This window comes from Geotrypetes seraphini, chromosome 8, assembly GCF_902459505.1.
Source record: "Geotrypetes seraphini chromosome 8, aGeoSer1.1, whole genome shotgun sequence".
In the NCBI taxonomy this organism is placed as follows: domain Eukaryota; kingdom Metazoa; phylum Chordata; class Amphibia; order Gymnophiona; family Dermophiidae; genus Geotrypetes; species Geotrypetes seraphini.
The window spans coordinates 176,690,948-176,704,659 of record NC_047091.1 but is presented as its reverse complement, the minus strand read 5'-3'; the positions used below and the strand labels follow the sequence as shown (position 1 = coordinate 176,704,659).

Here is a 13,712-nt window from a genome sequence, read left to right as displayed (position 1 = left end):
CTCTGCAGGAAGGTATATTGGATGCAGCTCGAGACACAGGATTTATATTTTGTATTTATATTTGCGGAAGTGTGAATACTTAGTTTTGCTCACCTCCCACATAGAGGCGGAGCCCATGTTCTCTTCCAGGTTTTCTTCTGCAAGCGAACTGTGCAGAGGTGCTCTGCTTAGTTTTTGTTTATGACCTAAATTTGTTTTTTCTGAGGCTTTGGTACCCTGAAGCCCCACATTTGGGGATCCTCTGTCTGGGAAAGGACACAGGTTCCACTGAGCCAGACTGCAGCTCTACAGAGCAAGCCTTCGGGTGAACCTGATCAGCCAGCCTGCTTTGTGTCTTCAGAGTTTAGAGTTGGATTTTGAAGCATCTAAGACAGAAAGTCCTTTCCTTCTCTCCAGCTGCAGTGAAATAGCTGACACGCAGGCATCTCCACAAAACTGAGCACAGCCCCTTTATTTCTTATGGGAAGAAGCTACAGAACACAATAGACTTGTGTAATGTTTGAGGGGGTCATTCCCCATTCTCCTTCTTTATATTCTGTTTCAGTGGAGCTTGATTGCTCTGGGATGTAACTGAGAGGGGACACTGGTCTCTGTCTCTGTGTGGAAGGTGATGAAAACTATAAGTATTCACACTTCTGCAAGTCGTAGGAATGGATTGATCACCATACGTACAGATTCCTGAGAGGATTAATAGAAATATTATTATCCAGGTAAGAACTTGATCTTTCATTCAGAGTAAGGATTTTGCTTTTTGATATGCTTACAACTGGAGAATTTTCTTAAAAGTAATTCTCGTCTTTGCTGCTGCTTTGACTTCATTTCTATTGACACTTTTTTTATTTTTTTTTAAATTCTTTATTCATTTTATAATTTACAACAAGTGTACAGTAAATATCAAACAATTAAAATATAATACCACTTGAAAATCTACCATATCGTATAACAAAAAGATATAACCCCTACCCCCCACTTCCATATACAACAAAAAATATACCACATGAATATAATATCTTATCATTCATATATATTATTAATAGAAATCCAACACCCCCCCCCCCCCGATCCACATGTAAGAATTAAAGTTGGGAAAAGTGTAAATTATTCATTAGAATAATTTAAAAATGGCACCCACACATCCTTAAATTTATTATAATAACCTTTTTGGACTGCCAACGCTCTTTCCATTTTAAACATATGACATACTGAATTCCACCAGAAACAATAATTCAACCTTGTACAATCTTTCCAGTTGTACGTTATTTGTTGAATGGCAACTCCTGTCAATATCATCAAAAGCTTATTATTAGCAGATACTTGAGGCTTAGCTCTCATCAGCATGCCAAATAAAATTGTGTCATATGATAATGCTACATAATTTTCCGTTAAATGATATTTATTTAATCCCAAATAGAGATCCAAAAATTTTTAATGAATGGACAATAAAACAACAAGTGATCTAAAGTTCCAGCATCAAGGTTACAATGCCAACGTCTATTAGACCTAGAGCAATCCAATTTTTGTAAACGAACAGGGGTCCAGAGTACTTATGCAACAAGAAAAACCATGTTTGCCTCATAGAAGCAGACATTGTACACTTCAACCTCCAGGACCAAATACGTGGCCACTGAGATGCATTAATTTGATGCTTAATCTCAATGCTCCCAATATCTCTAAGTCCAGTTTTTGGTTTCTTATTTACATAACCAGATAATAATTTATACCACTGCGTGGCTTGGTGACCCAAGAAGTCTGCCTGAAAGCATAGGAAATCTACACTAAATTGATTATTAAGAGATTTCCATTCCATTTCTTGTAGTGCGGAAGGAGGATCTGCGTGGGGGATTCATGCTTTGCTTCCTTGATGACGGAGCAGGGATGGATCCAAGTAAGTGACTATACACCTATCTTATGTAATGAAGCAGCAGCTATCTGGAGTGATCTCTCAATTATGATTAGAATTATTGATTCTTATGTTCTGTTTTAATGTATCCTTAAGTCATTTTATTTTGGTAGATCTTTGTCTTGATATAAGGCAAGTTGTAAGTTTTCCTCCGTCGCTGACCTATCTCCCATAGGTCAGCAACGGAGGGAAGCTTACAACTTGCTGCTCTTGCTTACTTCGGGCCTTTCTGGCTGCCAGGTCCTGCCTACTTTCTGCTTCCGCGAAGGCAGGACCCAGCAACGAGGAAGGCCCAAAGCAAACAAGAGCAGCAAGTTGTAAGCTTCCCTCCGTTGCTGACCTATGGGAGATAGGTCAGTGAAGGAGGAAAACTTACAACTTGCCTTGGTCTGTCTGTAGTGAATCTACTGATAGGTGTGTGAGACAGTGGGGATGGGAAGAGAAATGCTGCTGCACCCAATTGGGAGGGAGGAGGAAGAGAAATGCTGCTGCACCCAATTGGGAGGGAGGGGGAAGAGAAATGCTGCTGTACCCAATTGTGGGGAGGGGGAAGAGAAATGCTGATGTTGCACCCAGTTGTGGGGGGAGGAGGAAGAGAAATTCTGCAGCACCCAATTGGGGGGAGGGGGGAATAGAAATGCTGCAGCACCCAATTTGGGGGAAGGGGAAGAGAAATGGTGCTGCACCCAATTGGGGGGGAGGGGGAAGGAGGGGGAAGAGAAATGGTGCTGCTGCACCCAATTGGGGGGAGAGAGGGAAGGAGGGAGAAGGAAACAGGGAAGGGAGAGGAGAGGAAAGAGAAGTCAAAACCATGGGAGGGAGGGGAAGGACATACCAGACCATGGAGGGGGGAGAGAGAGATGTCGGGGCATATGAGGGGGGAAGGAGACAGATGCCAGACCAGGTGAAAGGAAGGAGGGAGAGAAAGGAACGAGAAGAGATGCCAGATAATGGAGGGGGAGATGGAAGGAGAGGATAGAGATGCCAGGGCATGGAGAGGGAAGGGAAACTAAGGAGAGATAAAATGCCAGACCAGAGGGAAAGGAAGGAGAGGAGGTGCCAGAGCAAGGAGGGAGAGGGAGAGTAGGAGAGAGATGCCAGGGCATGGGGGGAAGGGAAGGAAAGGAGAAGAGAGAGATGCCAGAGCATAGGGGAGGGGGTGGAGACAAAAAATGGAGAGGGGTGAAGCTGAAATGAATCATGTACAAAGGAGAGAAAAGGCACAGGATATACAGTTTATTGAAGGGACATAGGAAGAGGGAAGATGCCATATGGAAGAGAGAGCGAGGGCAGACACTGGATGGAAAGGGCAGAGAGAGGGTGGACACTGGACGGAAAGGGCAAAGAGAGGGTGGACAGTGGATGCAAGAGGCAGAGAGAGGGTGGACAGTAGATGGGGTAGAGAGAGAGAGGGCAGAGGCTGGGTGGAAGGGGCAAAGAAGACAGATGTTGCATGGAAGGGAGAGAGGACAAATGCTGACTAGAAAGAAGAGAGCAAAGAGAAGATGATTAAAGCAGAAACGACAAAAAGTTGAAAAAAAATTTTTGTTGTTGCTTTACATAGAATCAAGTAGTATAGTAACTGTATTGATTAAAGTTTATCAAAGGAAATGGAAATAAGGCAATTTTGGGGAGACTAAACCCCTTTCAGATCAGGACAGGATACCATAACAGCAGTATACTGTATTGTCGAAGAAAGATTTGGCTTCTGAAAGCTAATTATTACTAATTGAAAAATGGATTAGTCCAATAAAATGTTTAACTTTTTTCTACATATTTCTATTTTTAGTTTGTGATTATTCCATATTGGGCGAGGGTGTATCTGTGTTCTGTGTATATGAAAAGGATATGGTTTTCTGTTAGCATCGACTGTACAGGATCAATTGACTGTGCAGGATCTGGCTTGTTTAGTTTTACAATGTGTGTGTTGGTGTTCTAGTGCTCACTGCATTGTTTAAGATGCTGCCTTTTCCTAGGTGCACCCTTGTTGTGTGACTCATGGATTATTACTAAAAATAACTTTTTTATATAGAGGAGGGGGTTGTTAAAAAATGATCAGCACTGGCTGTCATATACTGTATACTAAGTATGCCACTGGATTTAATGACCCTATTCTAACTTTACTGTCCCCCCCACCTGCAGTATAAAGAATTAAATTAAAATTGTATTAACATCAAGCAGCTTTCAAATGACATTATAAGCAAATAAAAATAAAATATTTTTAATACATTGCTAATTATTACCTGCATGTTTACCTAAACTGTTTTGCCCTAGCTCTCACTTTGATCTTTATCTGCTAATTTTTTATTTTGCTGTAGTGCAATCACACAGGTCTCCTTCAAGGCTCAGTAACATCTCTCCATAAATTATGTGGAAGAGGTCTGGAAGTGGGGATTGAATCTACCTTAAATACTCTAATATAAGATGATCCGAATATAAGTCGAGACCCCCTTCCCCCCCCAAAAGAAAGAAAAATAAAATAAAATATGGTTGACTCAAATATAAGTCGGGCGGCTTAATATTTAAGTGTCCTGCCCTGTCAGGCTCTGCACCCAGCACCCTTCCTTCCTTCCTTCCCCTGTCAGGCTCTGCACCAAGCACCCTTCCTTCCTTCCCCCGTCAGGCTCTGCACCCAGCACCCTTTCTTCCTTCCCCTGTCAGGCTCTGCACCAAGCACCCTTCCTTCCTTCCCCCGTCAGGCTCTGCACCCAGCACCCTTTCTTCCTTCCCCTGTCAGGCTCTGCACCCAGCACCCTTCCTTCCTTCCACTGTCAGGCTCTGCATTCTCCCTCCCAGGCTCTGCCCTCTGTCTCCTCCCTCCCTCTTGGGCAGCTTAATATTCAAGTGTCCTGCCCTGTCAGGCTCTACACCCAGCACCCTTCCTTCCTTCCTCTGTCAGGCTCTGTGCCCAGCACCCTTCCTTCCACTGTCAGGCTCTGCATTCTCCCTCCCAGGCTCTGCCCTCTTGTCTCCCCCCTCTCTGCCCTATCTTCATACCTCTGCCGATCACTGGTGGAGTTGCAGTGGGCAGGACAAGCTTTCTGAACTCCTGCTCCGCTGCTAATCAGCTGCGCGGATCCACTTCATCTCAGCAGCACGAGCAGCAGCGTGATTTGGTGTTGCTTCTCGGTGCTGAGTGGCTTCCTTACTGGCTCCCACGAATTAGCCAGTAAGGAAGCCACTAAGCACCGAGAAGCAGTACCAAATCGCGCTGCTCATGCCGCTGAGATGAACAAAGTAGATCCGCGCAGCCGCTTAGCAGCGGGGCAGGAGTTCAGAAAGCTTGCTCCTGTCCGCTGCACCTCCACCAGAGATCAGCAGAGGACCCGCTGCACCTCCACCAGGGATCGGCAGAGGTATGATAGGGCAGGGAGGAGGAAGGGGGCAGAGCCTTGTGGCAGCCTTAAAAAATTCTGGGAGGGGGCATTGACCCGAATATAAACCAGAACCTCCATTTATGGGCAATTTTTTTGGCCCCAAAATCCTGGCTTATATTCAAGTATATACGGTATTTCATTTCCTCATTGAGACCTCATGAAGGAACCTAGTGATCAAAACATTATTAGAGGTGCTGTAGAGCCGTTTCTTATATGACTGGATGAGCTATATTTATCTTTTTTTTTTTAGTTCTTTAAAAGTGAAGTGATGGCTCCAAATGGTTAAAGACATGGGCATGTTGAATTCAGCCCTTTTTGTGAGGCAACATTACTTTTGTTTTCTCTGCTAGGTGAGGCTGCCAGTGTGATCCAGTTTGGCAAGTCAGCAAAAAGAACTCCTGAGTCCACCCAGATTGGGCAGTATGGAAACGGCTTAAAATCGTAAGTCATGCAATGAGGGCTTATTTTGTTATATCTAAACTCTTGCACCATGATAACAGTGATGGATTAAGTGTTAATATAACTAGCAAAGTAAATGCTATGGGTCAGTACCCACTCAAATTGGAGGTGAATGGACAAGATCAAAGATATTATATACCTACAATCAGAGGACATAAATACTTTCATATTCTGTAGTGCCTGGTAGACTGGTATAATCCTTATGAATGGGTTAGATACCTCACTGCTACCAGCAGGTGGAGATTGAGACCAAATTTGTATATCAGGATAGCTTCCCCTCTTGCAATCCAGTCTTCCTCAATCTCTGTTAGAGCAGATGGTAAGACAAATTTGTCTCCCCTCTTAGTACTGTTGGAATACCGTTCCTGTTGAGGGTGGTGCAGCCTTGAAGGACCCTGAGGAGCGTAAGTTGGAGTCCCTCCTTAAACAGAGTTTTGATCTGACAGCTCTGGCAGTCCAGGCGGCGATGTGTGGTGGACTGGTGGCTCGGGCGTGTTTTCTCTAGGCCGAGCATGTGCTTGACAGTAAATCTGAGGATTGGGAATTGCTAAAGCGCCAAGTGGCAAAGATTGAATTGGATGGTTCTTATCTTTCAGATGCCATGCATGACCTCTTGCGAGCTTCTGCCAAGTCGTTGGTTTTTGGAGTGGCAGTATGCCGTACCTCGTGGCTTTGCACTTGGTCGCCAGATACGGCGTCCAAAGATAAATTGACAAGTTTCCCTTTAAAGGGTCCTTTTTGTTTGGTGAGGACTTGGACAAGTTGGTTTAGACCCTAACTGATTCTAAAGTGCCTCGTTTGCCTGAGGATCGACCTAGGCCGCTGGCTCGAGGTGGGGCTGTTTATGGGTGTGGATATGATTTCCGCCGCTTACGTCATGGTCGAGGAGCTGCCTCCTTTCAGTCTCCTGGGCTCTCTAGATGCAGGTTCTTTCAGCGCATGCAGTCCTTTTGTGGGGCCTGCCAGGGTGCAGGCAGTGCCTCCGCCTGGTCCCCAGCCGCCCACCCTGCCCAATGACTCCTTGCCGGCACCCATCTTGGTTCCGGTGGGCACCAGGCTGTGAGATTTTTCTCCAAAGTGGGTAGACATCACATCCGATCAGTGGGTTCTGGAGGTGATTCGGGATGGCTATGCTCTGGAGTTACTGTTTTCAGTTGAAGTTTTTCCTAGGTTCTGCTTGGCTATTCGGCAGACTGGATTGCAAGAGGGGAAGCTTGTACAAGTTTGTTCTCAGTCTCCACCTGTTGGTAGCAGTGAGGTATATAACCCATTTGTAAGGATTATACCAGTCTACAGGCTAACAGAAAGAAAATTAGCAGGTAAGAACCTAATTTATCTTCTGTGTAGGAACTTTCCTTTCTGGGCTGTTTTTCCTTTTTTGTGTGTTTATGATAAAATCCAGCTTTTCTCCCCCTTAATACAGAATCCTATCTAGTAAATTTGCAGTGCTCACTAGCATGAGTCATGGAAATTTATTTTACTTATTTAATTCATTTTCAATCCCATTCTCCCCAAAGAGCTCAGAACAGGTTACAGGTTGACATACATTGTATACATTTAACAGGTTACAATTTGCCATAGTTACAGTACAAGTTTTTATCCTAATTCGACACATACTAGGGATCTAATACCCAATATTCATAGAGGCTCATAATCAACAAATGTCCAAAAAGCATCCTAAATCAGCACTTGAACGTCCTAATTGCCAGGACGTCCCAAGTGTCGATGATCAAAATCCGTTTTTCTGTACGTCTAGCAAGGTGTTCCAGCCTCTGTACGTTCAGAGCACAAGATGGGCTTGGTGGAGGTGTGTTGTGGGTGGGCTTTGGGCAGTCTGAAGGGCGGGTTAGACATAGATGTCTTGCAGTGATAGGTTAGATTTTCTGAAATAGGAAGGGAGGGCTTGGGGGGGGCTTTTTTATTTTATTTATATTTGTCATACATATTAAATGATTTACATATTATCTAAAACATTATAAAAATATGAATATAAATATGATATATTGTACTTAAAGTATTCATGAAGGAAAATCAAGTGTGTGTTTATAAGATTATATGTATTTTTCTGATACACTTGTTGTAATATGAATATGAAAAAATGAATAAAGAAATTAAAAAAAAAAAATAAAAAATCAAGCATTTTGCAAGACATCCTGGACGGAACTTAATACTTTTGGAATTAGAAGGGTGTAGGTGCCACAGAGGTGCCCTAACTGACCAGATGACCACTGTATGTAAGACACCCCCACACTACTCCAGTGCTCACCGATTCCCTTCCACCACACAAAAATGAAAACAAAAAGGTACATACCTACATAAGGACATAAGAATTGCCACTGCAGGGTCAGACCAGTGGTTCATTGTGCCCAGCGCCCTAACCGAGACCAGCCCTACCTCCATACGTTCCTGTTCCAAAGGAACTCGTCTAACTTTGTCTTGAATCCCTGGAGGGTGTTTTCCGCTACGACAGCCTCCACAAGAGCGTTCCAGTTTTCCACCACTCTGGGTGAAAAAGAACTTCCTTACGTTTGTATGGAATCTATCCCCTTTTAACTTTAGAGCAAGGGTGTCCATCCTGCGGCCCTGGTCAAGGGCGATGCAGTGTTTTCCTCTGCTGCCCCCGGGTGTTTGCCGTCTTGCCGGATCCCTCCTCTGTCTTGCTGCAGCGTTTGTGCGGCCCCAGAAACATTTTTTTTTGCCAATACGGCCCAGGGAAGCCAAAAGGTTGGACACCTCTGCTTTAGAGAGTGCCTGTCTCCAATTCGGCAGCATCTGGTATGGGGAAGCCTAGTAGAGCTGCACACAGGTGTCTTAAGTAATCTGGTGGGTGGGCTAATGAACCATAGAGAGGAGGACCCAGGCCCATTAGCCACTCTAACCACTACATTTATGTTGGAAAATGTGAGGCCACCCCCTAAAAAAAAAACAACAACCCAAACAAACCCTACTCTACTGCATATAGGTGCCACAAGATATATTGGAGTTTCCAAATTTGTAATATCTTGCTAAAGTAAAGTTTTAAAAATTGATAATTGGAAGAGTTACTGGAGTGCCATGAACGTTCATCTTTCATTCTTTTTCATTGCAGCACTTGGAGGAAAATTGTTTGGGAATCCCTTTTTCATGTGTAGTAGATTGAATGGCCTAAACTTGGAGCACTCTACTTGCAAACTTTAAAAGTGTTTTTGGTAGCAAAAGTAATGGGTTCAATATGCCTGTATTTTTTTTTTTTTTAAATCTTTATTCCTTTTTATTTCTTTCAACAAGTGTACAGTATTATTACAATTAATTTACATAACACACTTGGCATTCTTAAACAATATTATTATACATGTTTTTATTCCCCCCCACCTCCCACCCTTTTCCATATCAATAAAATATTCCTTCCAAATTTATATATAATTATACATCCCTTTTTGATAATACAATTAATCTGACATGAAATCTGTCCCTCCCCCCATCCTTCTTCCTCAAACACTTTAAACATTTTATTATACCCAGTAATGCACAACAATAAATATCCCATCCTATTACATATATCTCCTTATTTTTCATAACAACATCTTTCCAATATTTTTCCCTCCCTATCCCTCCCATCCCATCCCATTTCTATATATTATCCCCTAAGGAAAAAGAATAAACTTTACTCGTTATAATATTCAATTAATGGCCTCCACACCTCTTGAAATCTTTTAAAATACCCCCTCTGTATCGCAAAAAATCTTTCCATCTTATACATATGACAAACTGAGTTCCACCAAAAATTACAATTCAATCTAGAACAGTCTTTCCAATTAGTTGTTATCTGTTGAATTCCCACTCCCGTAAGAATCAACAATAATTTATTGTTTGCTGCAGATATTTGGCATTTGGCCCTCATACACATTCCAAAAATCACTGTGTCATAGGATAAAGCCACATGACTCTCCATCAACATATTAACTTGATCCCATATTGATATCCAAAATGCCTGAATACATGGACAATAAAATAAAAGATGGTCTAGAGTTCCAACTTCAATTTTACAAAGCCAGCATCTATTAGACTTAGAGCAATCTAATTTTTGTAATCTAGTAGGGGTCCAGAATGCTCTATGCAACAAAAAGAACCATGTTTGCCTAATAGATGCTGACATCGTACCTTTAATTCTCCAAGACCAAATACGTGGCCATTGAGATGCATTAATCTGATGCTTAATCTCAATGCTCCAAATATCTCTTAATCCATTTTTAGGCTTCTTATTCAAATAATTAGATATAATTTTATACCACTTTGCGGCCTGGTGACCCAGAAAATCTGCCTGGAAACATAAGAATTCTAAGCTGTAATGATCATTTAAAGATTTCCATTCAGGGAACCCCACCTGAATAGCCTGCTTCAATTGCAACCACTTATAACTTTGTTTTTTATTCAGACCATATTTATGTTGCAATTGTGAAAATTCAAGCATCTTATCATTATCAATTACTTCCGTTAATGATCTTATACCTGCTTTAATCCAATCTTTCATTTTATCCCCTGACTTAAGATAGAAACATAGAAAATGATGACAGATAAAGACCATATAGCCTATGCAGTCTGCCCTTTCATATATGTTGTAATTTAACCCATGTCTTGAGACACTATGGGCTACATTCCAATGAAGAGAATGGAAACATACCACTATCAGCAGTACAAATGGACTGTGCAGTCCCTCTAAAATCAGTCTATTCTCAGTCTCCAGCAGGTGGAGGTGGTAATCCTATGCAGTCCTATTAGGCCTTTCATTGGTTTGGAGATAGACAGTGGCCTTACTGGCCTTTTTTCTTTTTTTTTTTTTGTCTGGTCTGGACAGAGGTAGGGGCCCATGTAACCTTGGGGGTGCTACACTCAGGTGGCCGAGTCCCTCCCACCCATTCCCCTACCTCCCCTCCTTTGCTTAGTGGTGCCTCAGCTATACGCCTCTGCCTTTGAGCATTGACTACAGCTTTGAGAGCCAGTGGAGTTTGCTCTTAAAACAAAAAAGAAAACAAAGTGCCAGTCTAAAGAGAAGTTTCATGTTCCTTTCCCTAGCTTGTTTGAGGCCTACCGCGTGACACTTTGCAATGAGCACTTATCGGCCAAAGAAGTGCTCTGTGTGTTCGCGCTGGGGCCTAAATGAAGCTGGCATGTGTAGGTTTTAGTTTTCTTCATATTTATTACATTTATAGCTGCTTATTGATTTAGGTGTTTCACAAATATAACTAAAACAATACATTTAAAAAAAACAGTAAAAGAACAATAAAAATGTAATATAAAGTAAAAATCGAATACATTGAATGAAAACATGTTAAGAACATAACCAATTTCATGCATATTCTGTTAGAACAATCATGCTTGTATTTTCCTGCTCGTTTTAAAACTTTGGGCCGCAGACTGAAAAATTTCTAGCACTTATATTGAAATCTTCCAAACTGCTTTAAATATAGGTATTTCCAAAAGATTATATTTTGAAGATTGTAAAACTCTAGACCAGTGTATTGCAAACTGTGTGCCGTGGTGAGATTCCTGGTGTTCTGCGAGATGCTGGCGAAGAGGAGAGGGCACCGACTGACTCTTGCAGCGAGAGGCACGTCCTGTAGGCAGTCAGCCAGTGCCTCCCCCTTTGCCAGCACCTCCTCTTCTCTTCTAGCACATAGGATCAATACAATAACGACTCCTGTCCTTGAACTAAAGAAATGGTATGTAACCCTGGGGGGAATGAGAGCATGCCAGGAACTAGGAGAAACCAAAACGTAAAATTTATTCTGAATACACAGACCCTGTTTTTTTTTTTTTTTTTTTGAAAATATGTTTATTAAAGGATCAATGCATACGAGAAAATACAAAATATGACCATACGTGAAAGACATCATGTACAAAAGTCAAGGGTTCATGTAACACAGATCCTGTTTTAATACTTTAATTACAACATTTGGGAATTATAAATAAGTTGTCATTTATTTCATCCACAAATATCAAAGGTAGTCCATTTTGTCTTTTTAATTTACAGTTTTGCATATTCTTTTTGAACCTGATTACATCATGGTTGTCCAATTGTTAATCATCATATTTTGATTACTGCAACATTGTTTACATGGGATTTTCTAATTGATTTTCTCCTCCCCTCTCCTATTGTTTTTTATTTATGCACCATTGATTTCATGGCAATGCAACTCTAGGGGCTCTATGCGGATTGGAAAGGATTTCATTCTTTTCACAAAGAAGGCAGAAACCATGACCTCTCTCTTCCTGTCGCGAACGTTTCATGAGGAAGAAGGAATAGATGAGGTTTGCAGAAACTTGACCAGTTTGTAAAATAAAATTTGTGATCTGTGACTGTTTTAGCTGATGATTGATTATGTAGCAGATTTTTAGGGCCTAAAGCAGGGTTGTCCAGCGTCAGTCCTCGAGAGCAGCAATCTGGTCTGGTTTTCAGGATTTCCCCAATGAATTTTCATGAGATCTATTTGCATGCACTGCTTCCATCGTATCAAATAGATCTCATGCATATTCATTTGGGAAATCCTGAAAACCCAACCTGGCGAGGGCCAAAGGTGGACACCCCCTGGTCTAAAGGATCTTTTGACTTGGGCAGGGAAAAACAAAATGTGATAGTATTTCTCCATCATTGGTAAGACTCCTCTGGCTTCCTAAATAGGCCTGTACTACTTTTAAAGTGCAATATATTGTCTACCAAATTATTTTATGGTTGCATATCTGAATATGTAGTTAATTTTGTTAGACAATCGTCTAGATGTTCTTGATTGCTTGGGTGGCTTTCATTATTGTACCCTTTTACTACATGTCTGCACTATAAACATCTAATTCTTCTCATTGTAGGTATAGATTGCTTGATAAGAATATACTGTAGCTTTGACTATCAGAAAGGAATTAAATTATAAATGATGCTGGCATTGTAAAATAGAAATAGGGACGTTAGATCATCTAATTTTTTTTTGTCCCTGTGTAAATGCCTTTTGGAATATGATTTGGCCCCAAATTAACAAATTACTAGAAAATCATGTAGGACTCTCATATGACACTGTATTATTTGGAACTGCAATGAGAACTCAGAGTCCGATCTCAGTAAACAATAATAAACTACTATTAATATTGACAGGAGTCGCCATGCAACAAATAACTCAGAATTGGAAAGACTATACCAAATTAAATTATATGTTCTGGTGGAACTCTGTCTGTCATATATACAAAATGGAAAAAGTAATAGCATTACAACACGGGAACATTCATAATTTCAATAAAATTTGGCAACCATTGACTAATTATTCTAATGATTAGATTTCTTAGCACAATTATAATACTTATATAGAAAAGGGGAGGGACATGTATAATTTTTAGAATCATTAATTGGAAAAAGGGGAGGGATGTATAACTTTTGATTATATATAATATATACTGTTTATAAATTAAGTTGTATTAATGATAGATACAATGATATATAGTAATTAATTATATCACTTGAATTTCAAACATTGTAAAAATTGAAAAATTCAATAAATAAAATTAAAAAAAAAAAAAAAAAAAATTATAAATTATCCATCACTATGCAAAAATTAAAAACTTGGCCTATTATCAGATACAACAATTTATGCAAGCCTAAGGATGGGGATCTAGATCACAGTTCTTCAAAAAAATCTTGCCGGTCCGCGAAGGATTCGGTCCACGCTGCAGCGAAAGGCCGGCGTCAGCTGACTTGCAACTTCCTGTTGCAGTCGCGGTGCGGGACTCCTGCCTTCGCCGGGACTCCTGCCTTCCACCGCGTTTGTCTCCTGCCTTGTCTCCGCACCTCCAGACCAGCAGCGGCAGCTCTGTATATTTTTAACTTCGGCATAGAGCTGCCCCTAATCAATAGTTTAACGCGGTTTCATGAGGCAGCTTCGGGGCCTTTGCTAGGCCGGCCCACATCGCATCATCGAAGCGGGCTGGCCTAGCAAAGGCCCCGAAGCTGCCTCATG

General features: G+C 41.4%; 1 protein-coding gene across 4 annotated transcripts in view; it reads left to right on the top strand.

Annotated features, from left to right (window-relative positions):
* Window positions 1-13,712, top strand: part of MORC2 (MORC family CW-type zinc finger 2) — a 248,790-nt gene that overhangs the window by 48,366 nt on the left and 186,712 nt on the right. For all 4 annotated transcript variants that reach the window (XM_033954118.1, XM_033954117.1, XM_033954120.1 and 1 more), the window contains exons 4-6: window positions 1,817-1,885; window positions 5,628-5,718; window positions 11,916-12,024. In XM_033954118.1, the coding sequence (XP_033810009.1) occupies window positions 1,817-1,885; window positions 5,628-5,718; window positions 11,916-12,024 (269 nt within the window). The remainder of the gene's footprint in view (window positions 1-1,816; window positions 1,886-5,627; window positions 5,719-11,915; window positions 12,025-13,712) is intronic.